Source organism: Salvia miltiorrhiza, chromosome 4, assembly GCF_028751815.1.
Source record: "Salvia miltiorrhiza cultivar Shanhuang (shh) chromosome 4, IMPLAD_Smil_shh, whole genome shotgun sequence".
NCBI classification, from domain to species: Eukaryota; Viridiplantae; Streptophyta; class Magnoliopsida; order Lamiales; family Lamiaceae; genus Salvia; species Salvia miltiorrhiza.
The window spans coordinates 31871500-31891939 of NC_080390.1; the positions used below are offsets into that span (position 1 = coordinate 31871500).

Here is a 20440-nt window from a genome sequence, read left to right on the forward strand (position 1 = left end):
CCCGGCTCTTCTCTAAGCTCGATCTGCGCGCGGGTTTTCACCAAATTCGCCTCCATGAAAATGATATCTTTAAGACAGCCTTTCGCACTCATGATGGCCATTATGAGTTTCTCGTCATGCCCTTCGGATTGACGAATGCACCATCCACCTTCCAAGCCACCATGAACTATCTTCTCAAAACCTTCCTGCGCCGCTTTGTTGTCGTATTTTTCGACGACATCCTCATCTACAGCCGCAATGAAACAGAGCATATTGCTCATCTACGGGAGGTTCTCCAATGTCTCAAGGATAACTGCCTCTCCGTTAAGTTCTCTAAGTGCACCTTCGGCACGCCGTCAGCCGAATATTTGGGACATATCGTCAGCACAGGCGAGCTCCGCGCTGACCCAACAAAAATTGCCGCCATGCTTGATTGGCCGCAGCCTACTACTGTCACGCAGCTTTGTGGGTTCCTCGGTTTAACGGGATATTATCGCAAGTTTGTTCGCGATTATGCTTCTATTGCTTCTCCGTTGACAGACCTTCTCCGCAAAGATAATTTCACATGGACCGCCGCTGCCTCCTCGACATTTGATGCGCTCAAACATGCCATGGCTTCCGCACCTGTCCTAAGGTTACCCGATTTCTCCAAACCCTTCACCATCGAGACAGATGCGTCGGATGTGGGTTTCGGTGCCGTGCTCCTTCAAGAGAATCTCCCCATTGCTTATCATAGTCGTAAGATTGGTGCCCGTCTCCGTGGTACCTCCACCTACGTCAAGGAACTTCATGCTATTAGTGAAGCCATTGGTAAATGGCGACAAAATCTCCTTGGTCGCCGATTTGTCATCCGCACTGACCATCATAGCCTAAAGGAGCTCCTTCGCCAGCAACTTCACACTCCCGATCAACATCGGTACATTCGAAAGCTCTTAGGCTACAACTTTTCCATTGAGTACAAACCCGGAAAGCATAATGTTGTTGCTGACGCCCTTTCGCGCGTTCCCCACAACGCGCTCGAGCCATCAGACGAGGATACTGTGCTCACACCTTCGTGCTTCACCATTCAAAGTACACCGATCTCCACTTTTCTTGATCAGTTACGCCTTGCCAATTCAGCAGATGTCGACTTCCTCTCTTATCATCAGCGTTTTCAGAATGGGGAACTCTCCCCTGATTATGATGTGGTTAACGGTTTTCTCACTTATCAGCACAAGTATTTCATTACTCCTTCATCCCCCTTCAAGCAACAACTGCTCCAGGAGTACCACTGTTCCCCCGTCGGCGGTCATGGCGGCATAAAAAAGACCCTAGTTGGCCTTTCGACTCTCTTTCACTAGCCTCGCATGCGACGTGATGTGGAAGATTTCGTGCGAGCTTGCACGACCTGCCAACAAGTCAAGACTTTGACCACCGCTCTTGCCGGTCTTCTACAGCCGTTACCTATCCCTGCTTTGGTATGGAATGAGCTCACTATGGATTTTATCACCCATCTTCCCATCTCTCACGGCCATTCCGTTATTCTCGTCGTCGTGGATCGCCTCACCAAGGCCGCTCACTTTGGCCCTCTGTCCGCGGGTTTTACGGCCAGTAAAGTGGCCCGTCTTTTTACTGACATGGTGGTCAAGTTACATGGTTTTCCATCATCAATAATCTCTAATCGCGACCTGGTTTTCATGAGCCGCTTTTGGGCGGAACTCTTCAAGCTTAGTGGGACGACTCTCAAGCATAGTTCGGCGTATCACCCTCAAACGGATGGCCAATCCGAAGTTGTGAATCGCTGCTTGGAACAGTATTTACGTGCTATGACATCTGACCACCCCAATCGCTGGGCCGACTATTTAGGGTGGGTTGAATTTCATTACAACACATCTTATCATTCCAGTATCTCTATGAGTCCCTTCCAGGCCGTTTATGGTCGTCTTCCGGCTGTCATTCCTCGCTATACTCCAGGTGCCACTTCGGTAGACGCTTTGGATGCGATGCTAGTGGAACGTGATTGTATTTTGCAGGTCTTGAAAGCAGCTTTGTCTTCGGCGCAACACCGCATGCAGCAGCAAGCCAACAAACATTGCCGTGATCTCACGTTTGAAGTTGGTGACTTGGTATGGGTCAAGTTACAATTATACCGCCAAGCTTCTGTTGCTCATCGCCCTGCCCCTAAACTTGCCAAGCGTTATTTTGGGCCTTATCCGATTGTGGAAAAAATCAGAGCTGTGGCTTATCGCTTGGACTTACCTGCGGGTAGTCGTATCCACCCAGTTTTTCACATTTCTCTACTCAAGCCATTCGTCGGAACAACCGCGGTTCCACTCAATCCGATTCCTATTCACTCGTCTGGTTTGCCTTCATTGGTACATGTCGTCATCGCCTCGTCCCGGACTATTTTCCAGAACGACAGCCCCATTCCCCAAGTCTTGGTCCAATGGAAGGGCCTTCCACCGGATGCTGCCAATTGGGAATCTCTTGATTCATTTCGCGCTTCTTTTCCGACTTTTCACCTTGAGGACAAGGTGGTTCTTGAGGATGGGGGAGTTGATATGACCCCAGCCAGTACCAGCATAGTAGAGGATGAGCAGGATAAGATACATGAAGAAGAGGAGTCGAGCTTGGCCCAACGCCGGACACGTCGGGAGATTAAGAGGCCCACTCGCTTCAATACTTGAAGCCCATTAGAATTAGGTTTTCTTGTTATTTCCTATTTTCCTTTTTTTCTTCAGTTGCTGCGTCGCCTTATATATAAGGCTAGGGTTTGTCTTTGAAGGCATGTTATGAATATTTTAGTTGTGAACTAATTCTTGCGTGATCGTGAGAGTTTGTTTGGGAGTTTCACGTTCTCATTAACGTGATTATTAATACAACTCGTATTAAACACCCTAATGTCAGCGTTGGCGTTGTTTACTACCTCAACGTGTCAAAACTGAAGCAAATCGTCCCTGCGTTTTAACGGTGCTTAACCCTGTTAGAACTGCGCCTTGAGCGGCCATTAAAATGCGGGAGCAATTTGCTTCAGTTTTGACACGTTGAGGTAGTAAACAGCATCAACCCTGACGTTAACTAACCCTTATAATACTCCCTCCGTCTAACTAGAATAGGCACAATTCTTTCGATCACGAACATTAAAAAACTTACTTTTGAGGGAAAAAATAGTATGGTCTATACCAATTAAATATTTAAAGTACATTATTAATATACCAAAAGGAAAAATGAGTCTATTCTAGTGGGATATCTCAAAGTGGAAAACGAGCCTATTTTAGTGCGATGTAGGGAGTAACATTTTTCATATTCAATTTAAGGATCATGACATTTTTGTTTATTAACACTTTCATGAAACCTCATCAAGGGGGTATTCTAGTAATTTCGTATGCAAGGCTTGGTTCGAAGCAGGGGCAGAGCTAGGGGTAGGGCGGGGGGAGGGGGGGTCTCTGGGCCCCCTGGGATTTTTAAAAATAGTAGGGATATTTTTGTAATTTCATATTAAAAATAAAAAAGTATATAATTTTATCTACATCATTATCGTGTATGAGCTATTTTATATTGTAATTGATATGTAAACTTTAGAGTTAAGACATCTTAAAGAAGTGAACACATAATTAATTTATGCCATGCTTGGATTGGATTTTAGAGATTTATTTTTTGAATTTGATATTAAAAGTTATTTTGCCTTACAAAGTTTTATGAGATTTGGACAATAAAATCACGAACTATTTCGAATTTGCAATTTTAACGTGACTTTTGAATGTGGCGAATTAAATTACTATTTTTTTCAATTTTTGCAATTCCATCCCCTAATTTTTTTTCGAACACCAGAGTGTTGAATTCGAGCCTACATGGATTAGTAAAGACGACGTCGTTTTTGTGAGGCCTAAACGACGTCGTTTCGTACAATTTCAATTAAAATTTCTCCAAATTAGAAAGAGATTGTATCCTGTATTTGCACCATAATTTTTAATATTTAATAATTTTATTGCAATACGTGTAGAACTAATCCACATAAACTCCAAGTTAACAATCTGACGATCGGAAAATAATTGGGAGGACGAAATTGCAAATATTGAAAAGATGGTGATTTACTTCGCCACATTTCTAAAGTCACGTTAAAATTGTTAATTTGAAATAGTTCATGATTTTATTTGCCAAAATTTCAAATTTTATCCATCTTGATTTTTTGAAGTTATGTTGTATGAACTTGAAAATCTGTTTAAAATGTATTTTTTTAATTTAGATAATATTATAATCATGTTAATGATTATTATTTATTTTAAATTTAATTTAATTTATTTTTTATTTAATTATTAATTTTATTTAAAATATTTTTTTGGACTCCTGAATTAAAAGTCGGGCTCCGCTCCTGATTCGAAGTGTTGATTGGAAGGTCTCTCTTCCCTTGCGGCGGCCGCGGCGGTGGTTGTTGTGGTGACGGTGGTGGAGTGATTAAATCACGAGGGCGCCGAGAGCGTATTAATAATGCGGAGGCACGTGAGACGGCTGAGCTAATGCCGGTCCATCTACTTATTTTTTTTCCATCAGTCTTCTTCAATGGTTCAATTTTTTCTATTGTGGACCCCACGTCCAGCTCAGCCGAGCAACAAAAATATATTAATTGATAAATAAGTAAGGGAATACCGTGCAATAAGGATTGCATCTTGCCGCATTTGGATACCATCATACGACCCAACTCCATTAATACTTTAATTATTGTTTTATTTTAAAAATAATAAAATTCTAATTTTATTGGGATTTGGACGAGCAAAAGAAAAAAGAAGACTTAGATGTGTTTATATGCATCTAATTGTATCAGAAACTACTATGTAGATTAATACAATGTAACTAGAGTCTTAATTTAAGATTTCGTTTTATTTGAAAATAAAATGAAAAATATAGAGTGATTTGAAGGACACGAGTTTTAATAAATAATTGAAAAATATGTATAAAGTGAAGAAAAATATTCATCAAAATTGAGTCGAAACAGAGAACTTCTAAATTATTGTGTTCAATGGTTGAACTTTTTATAAATATTGAATGTGAATGAAGTTTAAAATATGAAACGTAGTTTACAAAATAAGAAAAAATAAAATTTGTGTGGATGAACAGATATAGTAATAAAATATATAAATATAAATAATTTTTTTTCTCTTCTTTGTTGAAAGCCTTGGTTTTTTTCTCCTCTATTGAGAACCTTGCTTTTTCTTTGATCCTAGTTCGTATTTTTCTATGGAAGATCGTATGGCTGGATTAAATCTCTCCAATGAAGATGATGAATTGTTATTAGACGATTCTATCACCGATGATTCTACCGTCTCTGTTGAACTGTGCTTGGTGGGGAGGTTCCTCACGGACCGACCTATCAATTGCAATATTATGCGCAGTCGTCTCGCGAGTATTTGGAGGCTAGGAAAGGGAATTTTCATGGAAGATATTGGCCAATGCTGATTTATATTTCAATTCTTTCATGAGATCGATCTGCTGAGGGTTTTCGATGGTGGACCGTGGGCGTTTGTCAACTTCCCGCTCATTCTTCACAGGCTGAAACGAAGGGAATTTCCACTTTGCGTCCCTCTGGATACTCTTCCCTTTTGGGTTCAAGTACACGATCTCCCGGCTGGATTTCTTACGGAGGGCGTTGGACGTGTGCTAGGCAACTTCATTGGTAATTTTTTGGAATATGATTCTACTAACTCTTCTGGAATATGGAGGCAGTATATGCGCATCCGGGTTGGTATTCGTGTATTCAATCCGCTCAAGAGATTTAAACGGCTCAAACAAAAGGATGGTTCTTCGTTTGTGGTGAATTTCAAATATGAAATACTCAATGTCTTTTGTTTTCTTTGCGGATGTATCTGGCATTCTGAAAAAAAAATTGAGCTTATGTTTAATCCGACCTCAAAGACTGCTGAACGTGAGTGGTGCGTATGGTTGAAAGCAGCTAATCAGAGAGGTTTGAACTTAGCCGGTGACAAGTGGTTACGGGTGGAAGACTCGAGTGCAAACCCTAGCGGGTGGCGGCTGACACTAGGGTTTCGAAAGAGTCGCCAGATTCAGTTCCCATAACAGATATGCAAGAAAATCAAGATTTGATTTTGCCAAATAATGAATCCCCTTTTTTTGAGGATTACTATCCCACCTTTTACGCAAAGAATGGCCTTAACGGATATCAGTCACAATTGTGGCAAGGATTCTATGCAGATTGACGAAAATAATCAAGTTTGCATTGATGAGAGAAAGCGAAGGAGCGAGATCACATCCGCGAGTGTGGATCCCAAATCTCCATCTGATGCTTTTCCCGTAGATTTTACCGAGGATGGATCAGATGACAACTCCTACTATCGGTAGGCTTCGGGTTTGGAGCCGGCCAGGCGCAATAAATATCTTAAGTTGGAATTGCAGGGGTCTCGGCCAACCCCTTGCGATTCCTACGCTTCTTGAACTCACGCAAGTTCATAGACCAAACTTTATCTTCCTGTGCGAGACTCTCTCTAATCGGGCACGCATGGAAGATATTCGAGTTCATTTAAAGTTTGAAGGTTGTTTCCCCGATGACAGAGTTGGGCGAAGTGGTGGTATTTGCATGTTATGGAAGAATTCTGTTTCTTGTTCCATTCTTGGTTTTTCTAGAAACCATATTGATTTGCAGGTTACTGATAGCAATGGTGTTTGGAGACTTACTGGTTATTATGGATTCCCGGAAAGTCATTGACGTAGAGATTCATGGAATATCCTTCGTCATTTGGCTGGTAATAATTCGCTTCTATGGATTATTATTATTGGGGATTTTAAGGAACTTCTTAACCCTGGGGAGAAAAGAGGGGGTGCTATTAATCCCAATTGGTTATTTTCTGGATTTCTCTCTGCTATTTTTTATTGTGGTGTCTTTGATTTGCCGCTCGTTGGTTATCAATTTACTTGGTCTCGAGGTTTGAATGTTAATACCATTGTTGAAGAGAAACTGGATAGAGCTATGGCTAATATTGGCTGGAAGACTCTCTTTCCAAATGCTACTCTCATATCTTCACTTGCCTATGTCCGATCACATTCCTCTTATCCTGAAGTGTTTGGGGTATGCCGACTCCTTCTATCTCTCGGCGCTTCCAGTTTGAGAATAAATGGTGTTTGGAGGCGGATTTTCCATGCGTCGTTAGATATTGTTGGACAAATCTTGGTGGAGTTAACATTTTGGAATGTATCGGCAGTTTCGGATTCTATATCAACGTGGTCTTCTAACTTTCACAAGAATGAGTGTCACAACAAAGCTCGACTACATAATTTAATTGCTTCACTTCAGGGGCGGCGGGATTTCTTTTCTATGACCAAATTGCAACAAGTCCGACGCGAGTACGCCGCTCTCCTTCTTCGTGAATCCCATTGGAAGCAAAGGGCAAAGTAACATTGGCTAAAGGATGGGGATTGTAACACTAAGTTTTTCCATGCTATGGCGTCTGCTAGACGAAAGATTAATACGATCAATCGTCTTCAACGTGAGGACGACAGCTGGACATCTAATACTGAGGAGGTTAAGGATGTTGCTCGGCTTTATTTTGAGAGATTATTTGATGATTCTAATGTCCAGACCGAGTTTCACCGTGCTATTGACCTTTTGACGCCATGCATTGATCATTAAATGAATGCTAATCCCACCCAAGAATTTCATCTCGAGGAGTTCAAAGTAGTTATCGATCAAATGCATCCTGATAAGTCTCCGGGTCAGGACGACTACAATCCGAAGTTCTATCAACACTTCTGGAGTTTGATTGGCAAAGATGTGTTCCAAAGTTGTAATCAGTGGCTTGAAAGTGAGTCGTTCCCATCTCATCTCAACCACACTTTGATTTCTCTTATCCCAAAAGTTGTTTCGCATTCAAATATAAAGAGCTTCGTCCTATCGCGTTGTGTAATGTATTGTATAAGATTATCTCCAAAGTTCTTTGTAACAGGCTCAAGCGTGTCCTTCCTCATCTTATTGATCATGCCCAGTCAATGTTTGTTGAAGGTCGTCTCATTCAAGATAATATTCTTATAGCCTTTGAAGCCATCCACTCTATGAAGAGGAAAACAAGGGGTAAGCATGGAACCTTTGCTCTTAAAATTGATTTTAGTAAGGTATATGATTGAGTGGACTGGAGCTACCTTGATGCAGTCTTACGTCGTTTGGGTTTTTGTGACAAGTGGCGCGGATGGATGAATTTATGCGTCCATACTGTTACTTATGAAGTTCTTATTAATGGTTCTCATGTGGGTCCTATTGTGCCGGGAAGGGGGCTTCGACAAGAAGACCCTCTCTCCCCCTATCTCTTTATTCTCTGTGCGGAGGGCTTATCAGCGATGATACGCTATGAAACTGACCGTGGGAATCTCCACGGGATTCAAATGGGGCGTGGAGGTCCTGCCATCTCTCACTTCATGTTTGCCGATGATTGCATCTTTTTTTGTCGTGCTTCTACTGTGGAATGTAGAATTCTTAAGAGGGTGTTGGGTGATTATGAAGCTGGGTCAAGTCAAGCTATTAATTTCCAAAAATCAGGCATATTTTTCAGCACCAACATCAGTGAGGAGGATCGACATTCGGTCTCCACTATTTTAGGAGGATCGCCTTTTCTTTGAATACTGGACGTTACTTGGGTCTCTCATCTCTTATTGGGAGAAAGAAATTTGAGATCTTCCAATATCTCTGTGATCGCATGTGGGAACGCATCCAAGGTTGGAACGGGAAGAAACTCTCTAAAGCGGGAAAAGAGATCCTCATTAAGGGAGTTGCTCAATCTATCCCGTCGTTTTGCATGGCTATTTTTGCTCTCCCTACTAGCTTTACTGATGATATAGAGAGGTTGATGAACAAGTTTTGGTGGAATAATAAGTGTGGTGGTGAGAAAGGCATACATTGGATGCGGTGGGAAAGACTTTGTGTTGATAAACAGTTAGGGGGTCTTGGCTTCCGTAGCTTACAACTTCTTAACACTGTTATGCTTGGTAAAACTTGTTGGAGGCTTATCGATGACCCCGACACGTTGGTTTGTCGTGTCCTGAAAGCCAAGTATTTTCGTTCTTGTGGGTTTTTGGACGCTAAAGTTGGTAACAACCCTAGCTTTTTGCTCGGTGCAAGATCTGGTTCGAAGGGGTGTTAGGTGGCGCATTGGAGATGGCCATAGCGAATGGGTTTTTGAGGATCCTTGGCTTTCAGGTATCCTCTTCTTGCCCGCCTTCTCTTGCTGGTATTAAAGTCCATGACACTACAAAAAAATAATTTTTTACCGATGGAAAATTTCATCGGTAAAATGCTAATTTCCCTCTGTAAAACACAGTACCGAGAGATCACCGATTAAACAAGACCATCGTTAATTTCAATGTCGGTAAAAAAATTACCGAGGGAAAATTCACTCGGTAAATTTACCGAGTGGTTTACCAAGGGGAAAAGTCCTCGTTAAATGTACGCCAGTATATATGTCGGCTTAGGTCTCATTTTTACCTCGGTAATCCCTCGGTAAATTGATTCTTTTTTTTTAAAAAAATGCTTTTATATTTTTACGTGCATGACTTCTGAACCTATTATTAATTAATAATCGCAATTCAAAACAATCATGACAATTCAATATTCAACAACAATCAAAGAACTATTCCAAATAACCTACTAGTTCAATATCCAATAATACATTGCATTCACCTTCCTACTATGAGAAGGATACAATTTAATACACTAAACTAAACTAAAGGTTTGGAGAAAGTAACTCTTGAGATTACCATTTCGCAGGTGCACTTTTTGTTACTTCATTCTTATTTGTTAGCTGTTTGTTGAATCAAAAGTGCCAATTCTCAGCAGCTAACCATCTCACGTGTGTTCTCATCAACGCATAATCTGTGGCCACATAATCAACGACATAATTAAAACACTTCCATAATCTGGATGTATTGAAATGATAGTTAACTCTAGATTATATTCTCTACTTAGCATAACAGTTTGTTGTGCAGGGCTCCCTGTTCACCAAAGATTGCAATGGTGAAAAAGGCATCTTCTATAGACAACTATGTTTTGGAAACTTCATAAACAACAATTCATGTAAAAATAAATCAAGAGCTGTTCAATACTAATTTCGTAAAACCAATAAAATTAAGAAACTTAACTTGAATCAATCAACACAATCAAACGAGAAATTGGTAATAGAGAAACATACCACATTTTAATAAAGTTTCAGTTGAGAACCTTCTAAACTGGAGACTATTATGTGAACAAGACTTCATAACCTAATATTTTGCATGTCCTACACAAAAGAATTTCCATCAAAACTTCTTTTATAATAACCAGCTGCATTTTCATCTAAACTATAAATTACTAGCCAGTTCTGAAGAGTGAGAAAAATTAATTACCTTTTATAGCTTTAAAACCATGATTGTGTGCTCCTTAAATTATTGACATTTCCCTTTGTACACTGTAAATGGTTATGGGAAACTGGTACAATAAGAGTAGGGGTGAGCAGTCGGTCCGGACCGGACCGACGAAACCGAGGACCGAATTTTCAAAAAAATTTGGACCGAACCGGACCAATTGAAACCTTAGGACCGAACCGAAACCGGACCGAAACCGCCATCGGTCCTCGGTCCGGTTCGGTCCAGAACCGACCGTTTTTAAAATATTAAAAATTAATAAAAATATTAATAAAAACATTATAAATTAATAAAAAAAATTATAAATTAATAAAAATATTAATATATTAATAAAAATATTAATGAAAATATTAGAAATTAATATAAATATTAATAATATTAATAAAAATATTAATTATATATTTAAAATATATATATTCGGTTCGGTCCGGTTTTCGTCGGTTTTGGCCTCCCCGGGACCGGGACCGAACCGAAATATTTTCGGTCCAAGAAAATAGGACCGGACCGGACCAATACATGGACCAAAACCGACCCGGGCCAAAAAAAACCGATCGGTTCGGTCCGGTCCGTCGGTTTTGGTCCGGTTTTGCTCACCCCTAAATAAGAGTAATAAAAGTGCACTATAGAAGGTTAAGTAATTTTAATTACTAAAAGCCTAAGATATGTGAGAAATGAATTGCTTAAAGCATAAAAAGCCTAAGATATGAATTACTTAAAGCATAGAAAGTGGATTGAAAAAGCCTGGAAAAAGAAATTACAATATATTATAAAAGCAGATGATTATTTTGTATATTATGTCTCGTGACACACAAGCATTACAAATCCAAAACAACAAATATTGACATAACTGTGATTAATCCACTAGCTAAATCAAAGATAAATTTATGATCAAAACAGAAGATAAATAAGATTTTTGAGTAAAAATAAGTAGATATGTAAAGGTTCTATATAGGGTTAAGCTTATTCAAAGCAATGAAACCTCATCTTCTCCACTCCAACTGCATGTTTCGCCTGACAATGTAAACTTCTTGGATAAATATATACTATTTCATACAAAATTATTCCATTTCTAGGTCTACATTTTCGAATCAAATCAGGTGGAGATAGACAACGGCATTATCAAACTCGGGTTGATAAATCCGACGGGTCTACATTTTCACCTAGAAATGGACTAATTTTGTCAAAAGTGAAGATCGATTATCAGACCTGGGCACCCTGTTCTCCAAATTGTAGCTGCAAGAGTATATAAAATGCAGAGCACCAAAAATATAAAAGAAAGTGGATTGAAAAAGCCTGGAAAAAGAAATTACAATATATTATAAAAGCAGATGATTATTTTCCCATGTGGTTTTCCGTAAAAAGGTTTTAACGAGGCTCGGCCCTTAGTCTGCGCTACTGTGCTTTCAAGGGTTTCTTAGGTTTTCCTTTTTTCTTATATAAAATCGCATTTTATATATATGTCTCGTGACACACAAGCATTACAAATCCAAAACAACAAATATTGACATAACTGTGATTAATCCACTAGCTAAATCAAAGATAAATTTATGATCAAAACAGAAGATAAATAAGATTTTTGAGTAAAAATAAGTAGATATGTAAAGGTTCTATATAGGGTTAAGCTTATTCAAAGCAATGAAACCTCATCTTCTCCACTCCAACTGCATGTTTCGCCTGACAATGTAAACTTCTTGGATAAATATATACTATTTCATACAAAATTATTCCATTTCTAGGTCTACATTTTCGAATCAAATCAGGTGGAGATAGACAACGGCATTATCAAACTCGGGTTGATAAATCCGACGGGTCTACATTTTCACCTAGAAATGGACTAATTTTGTCAAAAGTGAAGATCGATTATCAGACCTGGGCACCCTGTTCTCCAAATTGTAGCTGCAAGAGTATATAAAATGCAGAGCACCAAAAATATAATTGATTAATAGATATGTATCACACGCCTAACAAGAGCAACTAGATTTAAATGATCCATCATCCAAGATGGAGACCAAATTAAAACGATCTACAGAGCAACTAGTTTAAAAGATTGTCTGCATATTTATATATAGTTGCAATGGAATAAGCAACAACTACCTAAAGGTATGCACCAAAGAAGCCTCAATCTCATGCAACAAACCGGATACCATAATGGAGAGACGACAACTGCACCAGAGAAGGTGCTATATGATAGGCTCAATTTCCCAGTCAACAATATCCGAAGTAAATTAAGCTAAAAGAATATAGGAAGTTCCTAAAGATGCCATAGATTACCCTATGTAGCTGAAAGCTCTTGTGGTGTAGAACATCTGAGAAATCCAAAATATTCTTCAAAAACTCCGAATCACAAAAAATCAAACGAAATTTAACTGTAAGAGACTGAAAATTGAAAACACAAACCGAGCGAAACCCTAAATTACAATTTTCCTTTACCTTGGCATTGACAATTAGAGCACCTCCAACGCTTGCACCCATAGTAGAAGTGGTCCCACTTCTATTGCACCCACTCCAGCAATGCTTGCACCTCCAACGCTTCCAACGCTTGCACCCACTCCAGCAACGCTTGCACCCATAGTGGGTGCAATAGAAGTGGTTTGAAAAGGGGTGCGTGTTTACACGCCCCCTCCTTCGCTCCCACTATTGCCGAGTGCGACCCATCGCCCCCCTCTCTTCGCTCCCGGGTGCAGCAACAGCGCTGGGTGCGATAGGCCGGGTTCAATCCGGCCTTCGCACCCAACGATGCTGGAGTCTTCAAAACATAGAGAGTAAGCATAGACCTGCAATTAACAGGACACAAAACTTAAGGATTAGATTAAAATTACGGTAATTAATGCAACAGGAAACCAATATGAGCTATGAAATGTGAACATGAGTAAAGCCAAACTATATTGGTGTGAGAAAGAGGGCAGTTTTACAGTGACAAAGAGCAGCGCAATTCGCAGGATTTCTCAAAGAGATTTGCAGCTAAAAATTGGAGATGGTGTACACAGCCAAATGAAGAGAGAGAGAGAGAGAGAGAGAGAGAGAGAGAGAGAGCGCTTACTGGAGGTGGGGGTGGTGGACGACAGTGGCGAAAGAAAAAAAAGGTGAGAATTATGAGGAACAAAAGCAACGGTAGTTTTAATTTTATTGAGGGATTCAGTGTTTGGTAATTTGGAAACAATTTACAGAGAGAATAAATCTATCGGTAAAATTAAAGCTACTAATTTATAATTAAATTTCATCATAATAAAATTAAAATTAACTTTTACCGAGGAAATTTTTCTCTCAGTAAAACTTTCACTCGGTATTCTCTCGGTAAACTGTCGGTATATTTGAAAATACATTAATCCTCAAAACACTTTCGCTAAATACTCGATAATTACCAAGTGAAGGAAATCCCTCGGTAAAAAATTGGTCTTTTGTAGTGTGAGCTTTTGAATTCTAGAACACGAACTTGGAATATGGAGCTGCTGAATGGGATTGTGAGTGGTGAAGAATTATGTGATATCATCAGTATTCCTTTGCTCCCTCGTTCGCAGTCGGACAAGTTAATATGAAATTTCTCTGATAATGGTTGCTATTCTGTCAAGTCAGCCTACAAGTTGGCTAGTTCCCTCACTCTTGATGAAACTTATCGTACTAATGGTCATTGGCATAATCTGTACATGGAAGGTTGATGTTTCTCCCAAGGTATGTCATTTTCTTTTCCGTGCGGCCCGTAATAATTTACCGTAAAAAAAGAATCGTTTATCTCGTGGCTTAGCTGTTGGGGGAGAGTGTGCGACTTGTTGTAGAGGTTTTGAGAACCTTTGGCACAGGTTCTTCTTCTGTCCGTTTGCTGAGGCATGTTGGAATGCTTGTAATCTCTCCTCGGTCATCGACTCCATTACCTCTAGAAGTGACTCTTTCATGCATGCTCTCTTTTGTATCTTAGAGGAGGCGAGTGGTGAACATAAATCTCTTATTGCTATGGTTCTTTGGTAGATTTGGAAGGACCATAACACCGTGGTTTGGAAGGAGATTTACCCGAATCCAGCCCGTTCCGTGGAAGCTGTTAATTGTTGGCTGTCGTAAAGAGTGGGTTCTGGATAGAGCTTATCGTGTTAAATAGGAAGTTGCCCCTCCCCCGTCGCCGGTGTGTCTAGGTTGGTATGGTATGCCGGAGGGAGATATCCATTGTGGTGTTGATGCACTTTTTCGATAATGAGAATGCCATGGGTATTGGGCTGATTATTCGTGACCATGGGGGAAACTTTCTTACTAGGGTTTCTATGAAGGTTCCGGGCATATGTAGTGTTGAGGAGGGTGGTCATGAGCTTTTGGGAATCAAAGAGGTGGTTTCTTGGATCAAGCGGCTGGGTTATGCGAGAGGTGTTGTGGAATTAGATAGTAAACGTGCTTGTGATGTAATTGCTTCGAGAGGTAATAATATTTCTGAATTTGGTCTTCTTGCTAGTTTCTGCCGTGAAGAGCTTTCAACGCTTCTGGGATTCTGTCTAAGACATGTCGATGTGATCGTCATTTCCACATTCCATGTTCCCGTGATCAGTAAATCGTCACTCGTTTTCCCTAAAAAAAGATATAGTAATAAAATTATAATTTTCGTAGACAAAATAAGTACTCCCTCCGTCCTGCGAAACTTGATCACTTTCTTTTTGAAATGAGTTTTAGAGAAGTAATATTTTGTGTGTTAAGTGTGGTAGGTTATTATTTTTTTTTTTTTTTAGGATAGTGGTAGGTGAAAAAGTGGAATAGTAAATAAAGGAGAAACTTTTGTCATATAATAAAAGTAGTCAAGTTACATGGGACAACCAGAAAAGAATACGGATAAAGTTTCACGCGACGAAGGGAGTATAATTATTAAAAAAAAAATCAATAATGATGCCTCATTTACTTTCGTGGTGATTTGAATTCCAAATTTAATGGTTGTAGAAGAAACATGACACTTCCCAATTAAAATATAATTTTATTTAATATTTTGAAATTGTATTTTATCATATCGTACTTTTAATAAATTACTCCCTCCATCTATGAATATAGGTTATAAGGGAAGACGATACGAATTTTAAGAAAAAATAATTATTTATTTAATAAATAGAAAAAAAGGCTTTACAAATTAGAAAAAGTAGAGAGAGTTAGTGAGAGAAAAGCTCCACAAAATAAAAAATGGCGGTTCATAAATGACGAAAAAGAGTTATGACATATTTTCATGGACGAAGGGATATTAATTATACCTATATATTACAATTCAAGTTTTTATAGTCATATATCAACAACTACAGTATATAAACAAATGCTTTAATTTCTTTCGTAAGATAAAAATGTGAAGAGCCATTTCGAAATAATATATATATATATATATATATATATATATATATAATTAGTATTTATATTAAAATTCCAAAATTTTAAAAAGATGAAGACCTAAATATACTCTAGTATACTATATTATACTAAAAATATCTATAGTAGTGATTGATCCAATTATTCAACCATCAATTTTTTTTAATATTTAATTAATTTTTCTCACTTCCATATCACCAATATTCTATCCAACTCAATTTCACAAACTTTTGATGATTTATCAATGACCACTAAACCACAATATTATCTTTCATCCGTCCTGGAAAAATAGTCCTAATTTTCATGTTTCGGGTGTTCACAAAAAATAGTCTTATTCTATTTATGGATACTACTCCACAATAGCCCTTCATATATTAACTTATTTACGTATATTATAACCCTCTCTCCACTCACAATACAATTAATTTATTATTATTAACACTACCTTTATGGTGATATAATTTCTCCACTCATAACATACTTAATTATTTTTATTAAAATGCATGCCACTTCCTAGAACTATTTTTAAATGACAGAGGGAGTACTATATAATTATTCTATTATTAATATTGAGTATATTAGTATTTTTTTCAACTTTATGTTAAAAATAAATTAAAATAATAACAAAAAATTATAAAAATTGTTTTAGTACGCAATCACATGATTGAATCATTTATTTTTTTTAATTTAGTAGACAAATGAAGCACTAAAATTGTTTTATATATATACAATCGCATGGTAGCAAACAAGTTATGCATCTCATATTATTTTCGTTAGTATTTTTTTTTATCACATTCATTTGACATTAGACATTATAAATTCTCGAAAAAGAAAACTTTAGACATTATAAGTTGTGTGTTGAAACAGCGATTTCAACGTATAACACTGGATTTAACTGAAAATAACCGAATTGAACACGTGTCAACGTAATCTCCTTCCATTGAAGCGCAAAAATCTCCTCTTTTCTCAAACGGCTCCAAACCACTGAAAATTCGAAAAATCCACGCTCCATCGGAATTCACTATATTGCCACCAATCTCCACCCGCCTCCATGCCCATTATGGTAATTACGCGTTCCAAATTATCCTCCACTGATGAAAGTATAATCACATCAACTCCTCAACTACAGTTCGATTTTCCAAAAAAAATAAACGAGTGGTCTATACCAAAATGCATTGCTTGAATCTGAAGGTTGTGAGTGATTTCAACGCGCTGTTGTTGGCGGGTCGGCTCAGAAGCAGCGCAAAAGCCTACAATTGGCGGCTTAATCGGATAGTCGCTTGCAGCAATCCGGGTTCGGGCTCGGGTCCGGTTCAAGATCCGAGCCATAGTTCGAATCTGTCGCGGACGGAGACGTATGCTCTATTGAAGCAGCAGTTGGAAGTTGCTGCAAAATCAGAGGTGTTTTTTCTTAAAAAATATCTGTTCAAATTATTGCAAGTGTTCATTTGTTTTTATATGTTGAATTCGTTAGTTCTGATTTTGTGTATTAGTTGGTGATTGCTTTTCTTGGATTGTTTGAACTTTGGCAGTGTCTAAATATCAGTTCGATATTGTGTATGTTCAGTTAAATTTAGCTGTAAGCAAATAAGTTCATGTATATATACAATTTGAACTAATGTTGTGGAAACGAATTCATGGAGATTATTATGTTGGGCTTTTTCTTTGATTTTGTGAGTTTATGCAGAGAACTTTCATATGCAAATTGATGTGAAGTTGATCTTTTTTTTTTCTTTTCTGCATTAGGATTACAAGGAAGCGGCTAGGCTTCGCGATTCACTGAAACTTTTTGAGGAAGAGGAGCCAGCTTTGCGACTTCAAAGATTGTTGAAAGAGGCCATTTCACAGGAAAGATTTGAGGTATCCATATATGCCTTATCCACCCATGTTTGATTTTCCATTTCAATTTTCATCAACGCCTCGATGAATCTTACAATTTTAATAAGTTTGTCAAAGATGATTTGTTAGATTGGATACACAAAGCATTAGATACTAAGTTCATTTGAAATTCATCGTAATCCAATAAAACATTGAATCTAGTTCATGTAAAATCTTTAAATAATCGAAATAACTATAAGTTAATTTAATCTGAATGGTATCTGTAACTGTGGAAAAAGAACATATTTTTGCAAACTTTCCTAGTCATACATGTTACCCCCTGCAGTGACTTTTCAGTGTAAGTAATCATATTTGTTATATGTTTGTATGCAACTCCAGGATGCAGCTGCCTACCGCGATGAGTTAAAGGAAATTGCTCCCTATACTCTTTTGAAGTGCTCGAGTGATGCTACAACCTTGGTACGACAAGCACGCTATACAACCTAGCTAGTTACATTATTTCATTATCAAGTTTCAAGAATTGATGAATTTGATATGATTTTGTGAACCTGAATTAATGCTTTGATTCTTGAATTTGATAACGTGCATAACCTTAAACTAGTCTAATGATAAATATAATGTTTCTGTCGTGTGCTAATTTCTGCATAATCTGCAGGGAATTAGAGTCCAAGTAAGGAGTGTGTACATTGCAGGTAGAAGTCAGCCATCAAAAGGCCTCTACTTTTATGCATATAGGATCAGAATCACCAACCTATCTGATCGCCCCGTGCAACTTCTTAGACGCCATTGGATCATAACTGATGCCAATGGAAGAACTGAGACAGTCCAGTTAAGCTTCCAGTTTCCCATCTTTTGTTCCTCACTACTTCGACCGACTCAATTCTGTATCCCTTTTTGAGGTATTATGCTTCACTTTCTCTAGTGACTAAACCTCGTGCTTCTTTATCAGGGGCACTGGAGTTATAGGTGAACAACCGGTTATACTTCCAAATACTGGATTCGAGTATTCATCCGCTTGTCCATTGAGCACATCGACTGGCAGAATGGTGAGACGCGTTTATCAGAAATGTGTTATGGTCCAAAAATATGGGAATGTGAAGATAGAATGTCTTATTTTCCCATTGTGTGATGTTTAGATATATATTTGCTGCATTATTTGCAGGAAGGTGACTATGAGATGAAGCACATAGATAAAGTTGGAACTCGGACGTTCAATGTAGCTATTGCCCCCTTTGCTCTGTCCACATTTGGAGATGATATTAGTGTAGTGTGATAGTTGATAAACTATTTCGACCATAATGTATCGTCACTCTACCAACTAGGTCAAGCGAGATCGGGACAAAGTCATTTACCACTTAGCAGGATTATATATAGGAATCTTGATTAGTGCGGTAACTTTATAATTAAATTTAGGGTGTGTTTGCTCTTTATCCCTCTAAATGGAGGGATAACAAAAATTTATGTCTTTAAATGTTTGTTTTCTTATCCCACATTTTACACAAACATCATTTTCCCTTCCTTATGTTCACTTCAAGGAGGCATAATATTATCACACAAAAATTGGAGGGATAATATTATCCCTCATTGAAGTGAAAATAAGGAAGGAAAAATAATGTTTGTGTAAAATGTGGGATAAGAAAGCAAACATTTAAAGGCATAAATTTTTGTTATCCCTCCATTTAGAGGGATAAAAAGCAAACACACCCTTAATGTAAAATTGAGTTGTATATATAGACTTAAGGCTATGTACAAATGATTTGATAGTTTGTTTATGTAGTTATGCAAAGTTGTCTTGCATGTGTTACATTTCTGGGTTATATTTGCGTGAAAGTATATGAACTTTCAACATTTTTTTGAGTTTTTTCATGATTTTTTTTAATTTAATACATGAATTTAATGTTCGTCTATTTTTTCTCTTGAAATTTATTTTTTTCCAAATTGATGTTGACATGTCAGTTAGAGCTGCCAACGTGGAATGACTAACCGAGGATCTTAATTTTTTTTCCTAGTTATTTGTGTGTAAATACATGAACTTTCAGTATTTTTTTATTTTTTCTCGCAAATTTCATGTTCTTATGAGCTTTCCTATGTCATATTTCTCTCTCAATGATGAGATTTTTGGATCCAAAAACCATATTATAAATTAAAGTTTTCCAATTCTCGATACAATAAAAAATTAAAATTAATATTTTAACCATAATTAATTGCAGCGCAACTTCGTTGAGAAATATGATATGATAGAATTTTTAGATCCAAAGATCATAGTACTCCTTTCGTCTCATTAGTAATGTCTCAATTACTATATTGAGACGTCCTTTTAATAATGTATATCATACCTTTTTTAGTAAAAAAATTGTAATTATTTAAATTGTAATTCTTAAATATATTCCACCAACTTAATTTATACACTAACTACACTCTTCTTAATCTTCGTGATCAAAGTAGCGGGGCATTACTAATGGGACAAATGGAGGAGTATTAAAGTTTTTCAATTTCTCGACACAAAAAAAAAAAACATTTTATTCATAACTAATTGCAGCATAAACTCGTCAAAAAATATGAGAAAAATAAATTTCATGAAAAAAATCTAAAGAACATTAAGTTCAAAGGATAAATTTAGCAGAAAATGTTGAAAGTTTGTTTATTTACGGACGCTAATAATCGTACATTGTTTTATGTTTATTCTACTATATTTTGAGGTTGGATATTTGCAATATAGATACAAGTAACCAGCTCCAAAAATGGATTTTTATTTTTGATATCTTTAATGATGATGAACTTTTATTATTTTTTAATGTTAATTGTGATTTTTTTTTTCTTTTTTGTTGAAGCATCTTACAGTCGTTATTCAACATCATGTGTACTGAAAACTGTGCAATCCAAGGATATGGGGTACTTATTCAACATCTTATACAATTTCCTTTTT

The 20440-nt window shown here is 37.6% G+C and overlaps 2 protein-coding genes across 3 annotated transcripts; both read left to right on the plus strand.

The window, feature by feature from the left end:
- The first annotated feature begins 7597 nt into the window (after positions 1-7597).
- Positions 7598-9098, plus strand: LOC131023304 (uncharacterized). Its single transcript, XM_057952851.1, has 4 exons — positions 7598-7701; positions 7911-8035; positions 8114-8465; positions 8558-9098. Exons 1-4 carry the CDS (start codon positions 7598-7600, stop codon positions 9096-9098), a joined length of 1122 nt encoding a protein of 373 aa, XP_057808834.1.
- A 7592-nt stretch (positions 9099-16690) lies between these two features.
- On the plus strand, positions 16691-19320 carry LOC131019939 (uncharacterized). 2 transcript variants are annotated; one of them, XM_057948562.1, is made up of 6 exons: positions 16709-17076; positions 17422-17535; positions 17893-17973; positions 18170-18342; positions 18464-18560; positions 18677-19320. In XM_057948562.1, the coding sequence occupies exons 1-6, from the start codon at positions 16846-16848 to the stop codon at positions 18785-18787; spliced, it is 807 nt and encodes a 268-aa protein (XP_057804545.1). In that variant the 5' UTR covers positions 16709-16845; the 3' UTR covers positions 18788-19320. The 2 variants fall into 2 exon arrangements, with proteins under 2 accessions (XP_057804546.1, XP_057804545.1); XM_057948563.1 differs by lacking the exon at positions 17893-17973 and having other exon boundaries at positions 16691-17076.
- Positions 19321-20440: the final 1120 nt, after the last annotated feature.

Coding starts and splice junctions, on each gene's coding strand:
- LOC131023304 (XM_057952851.1), top strand. CDS start 7,598: ATGAATGCTAATCCCACCCAAGAATTTCATCTCGAGGAGTTCAAAGTA. Junction 7,702..7,910: donor CAGGACGACTACAATCCGAA/GTTCTATCAACA, acceptor TCTTTGTAACAG/GCTCAAGCGTGTCCTTCCTC. Junction 8,466..8,557: donor TTGGGTGATTATGAAGCTGG/GTCAAGTCAAGC, acceptor CCACTATTTTAG/GAGGATCGCCTTTTCTTTGA.
- LOC131019939 (XM_057948562.1), top strand. CDS start 16,846: ATGCATTGCTTGAATCTGAAGGTTGTGAGTGATTTCAACGCGCTGTTG. Junction 18,343..18,463: donor GGAAGAACTGAGACAGTCCA/GTTAAGCTTCCA, acceptor CTTCTTTATCAG/GGGCACTGGAGTTATAGGTG. Junction 18,561..18,676: donor GCACATCGACTGGCAGAATG/GTGAGACGCGTT, acceptor CATTATTTGCAG/GAAGGTGACTATGAGATGAA.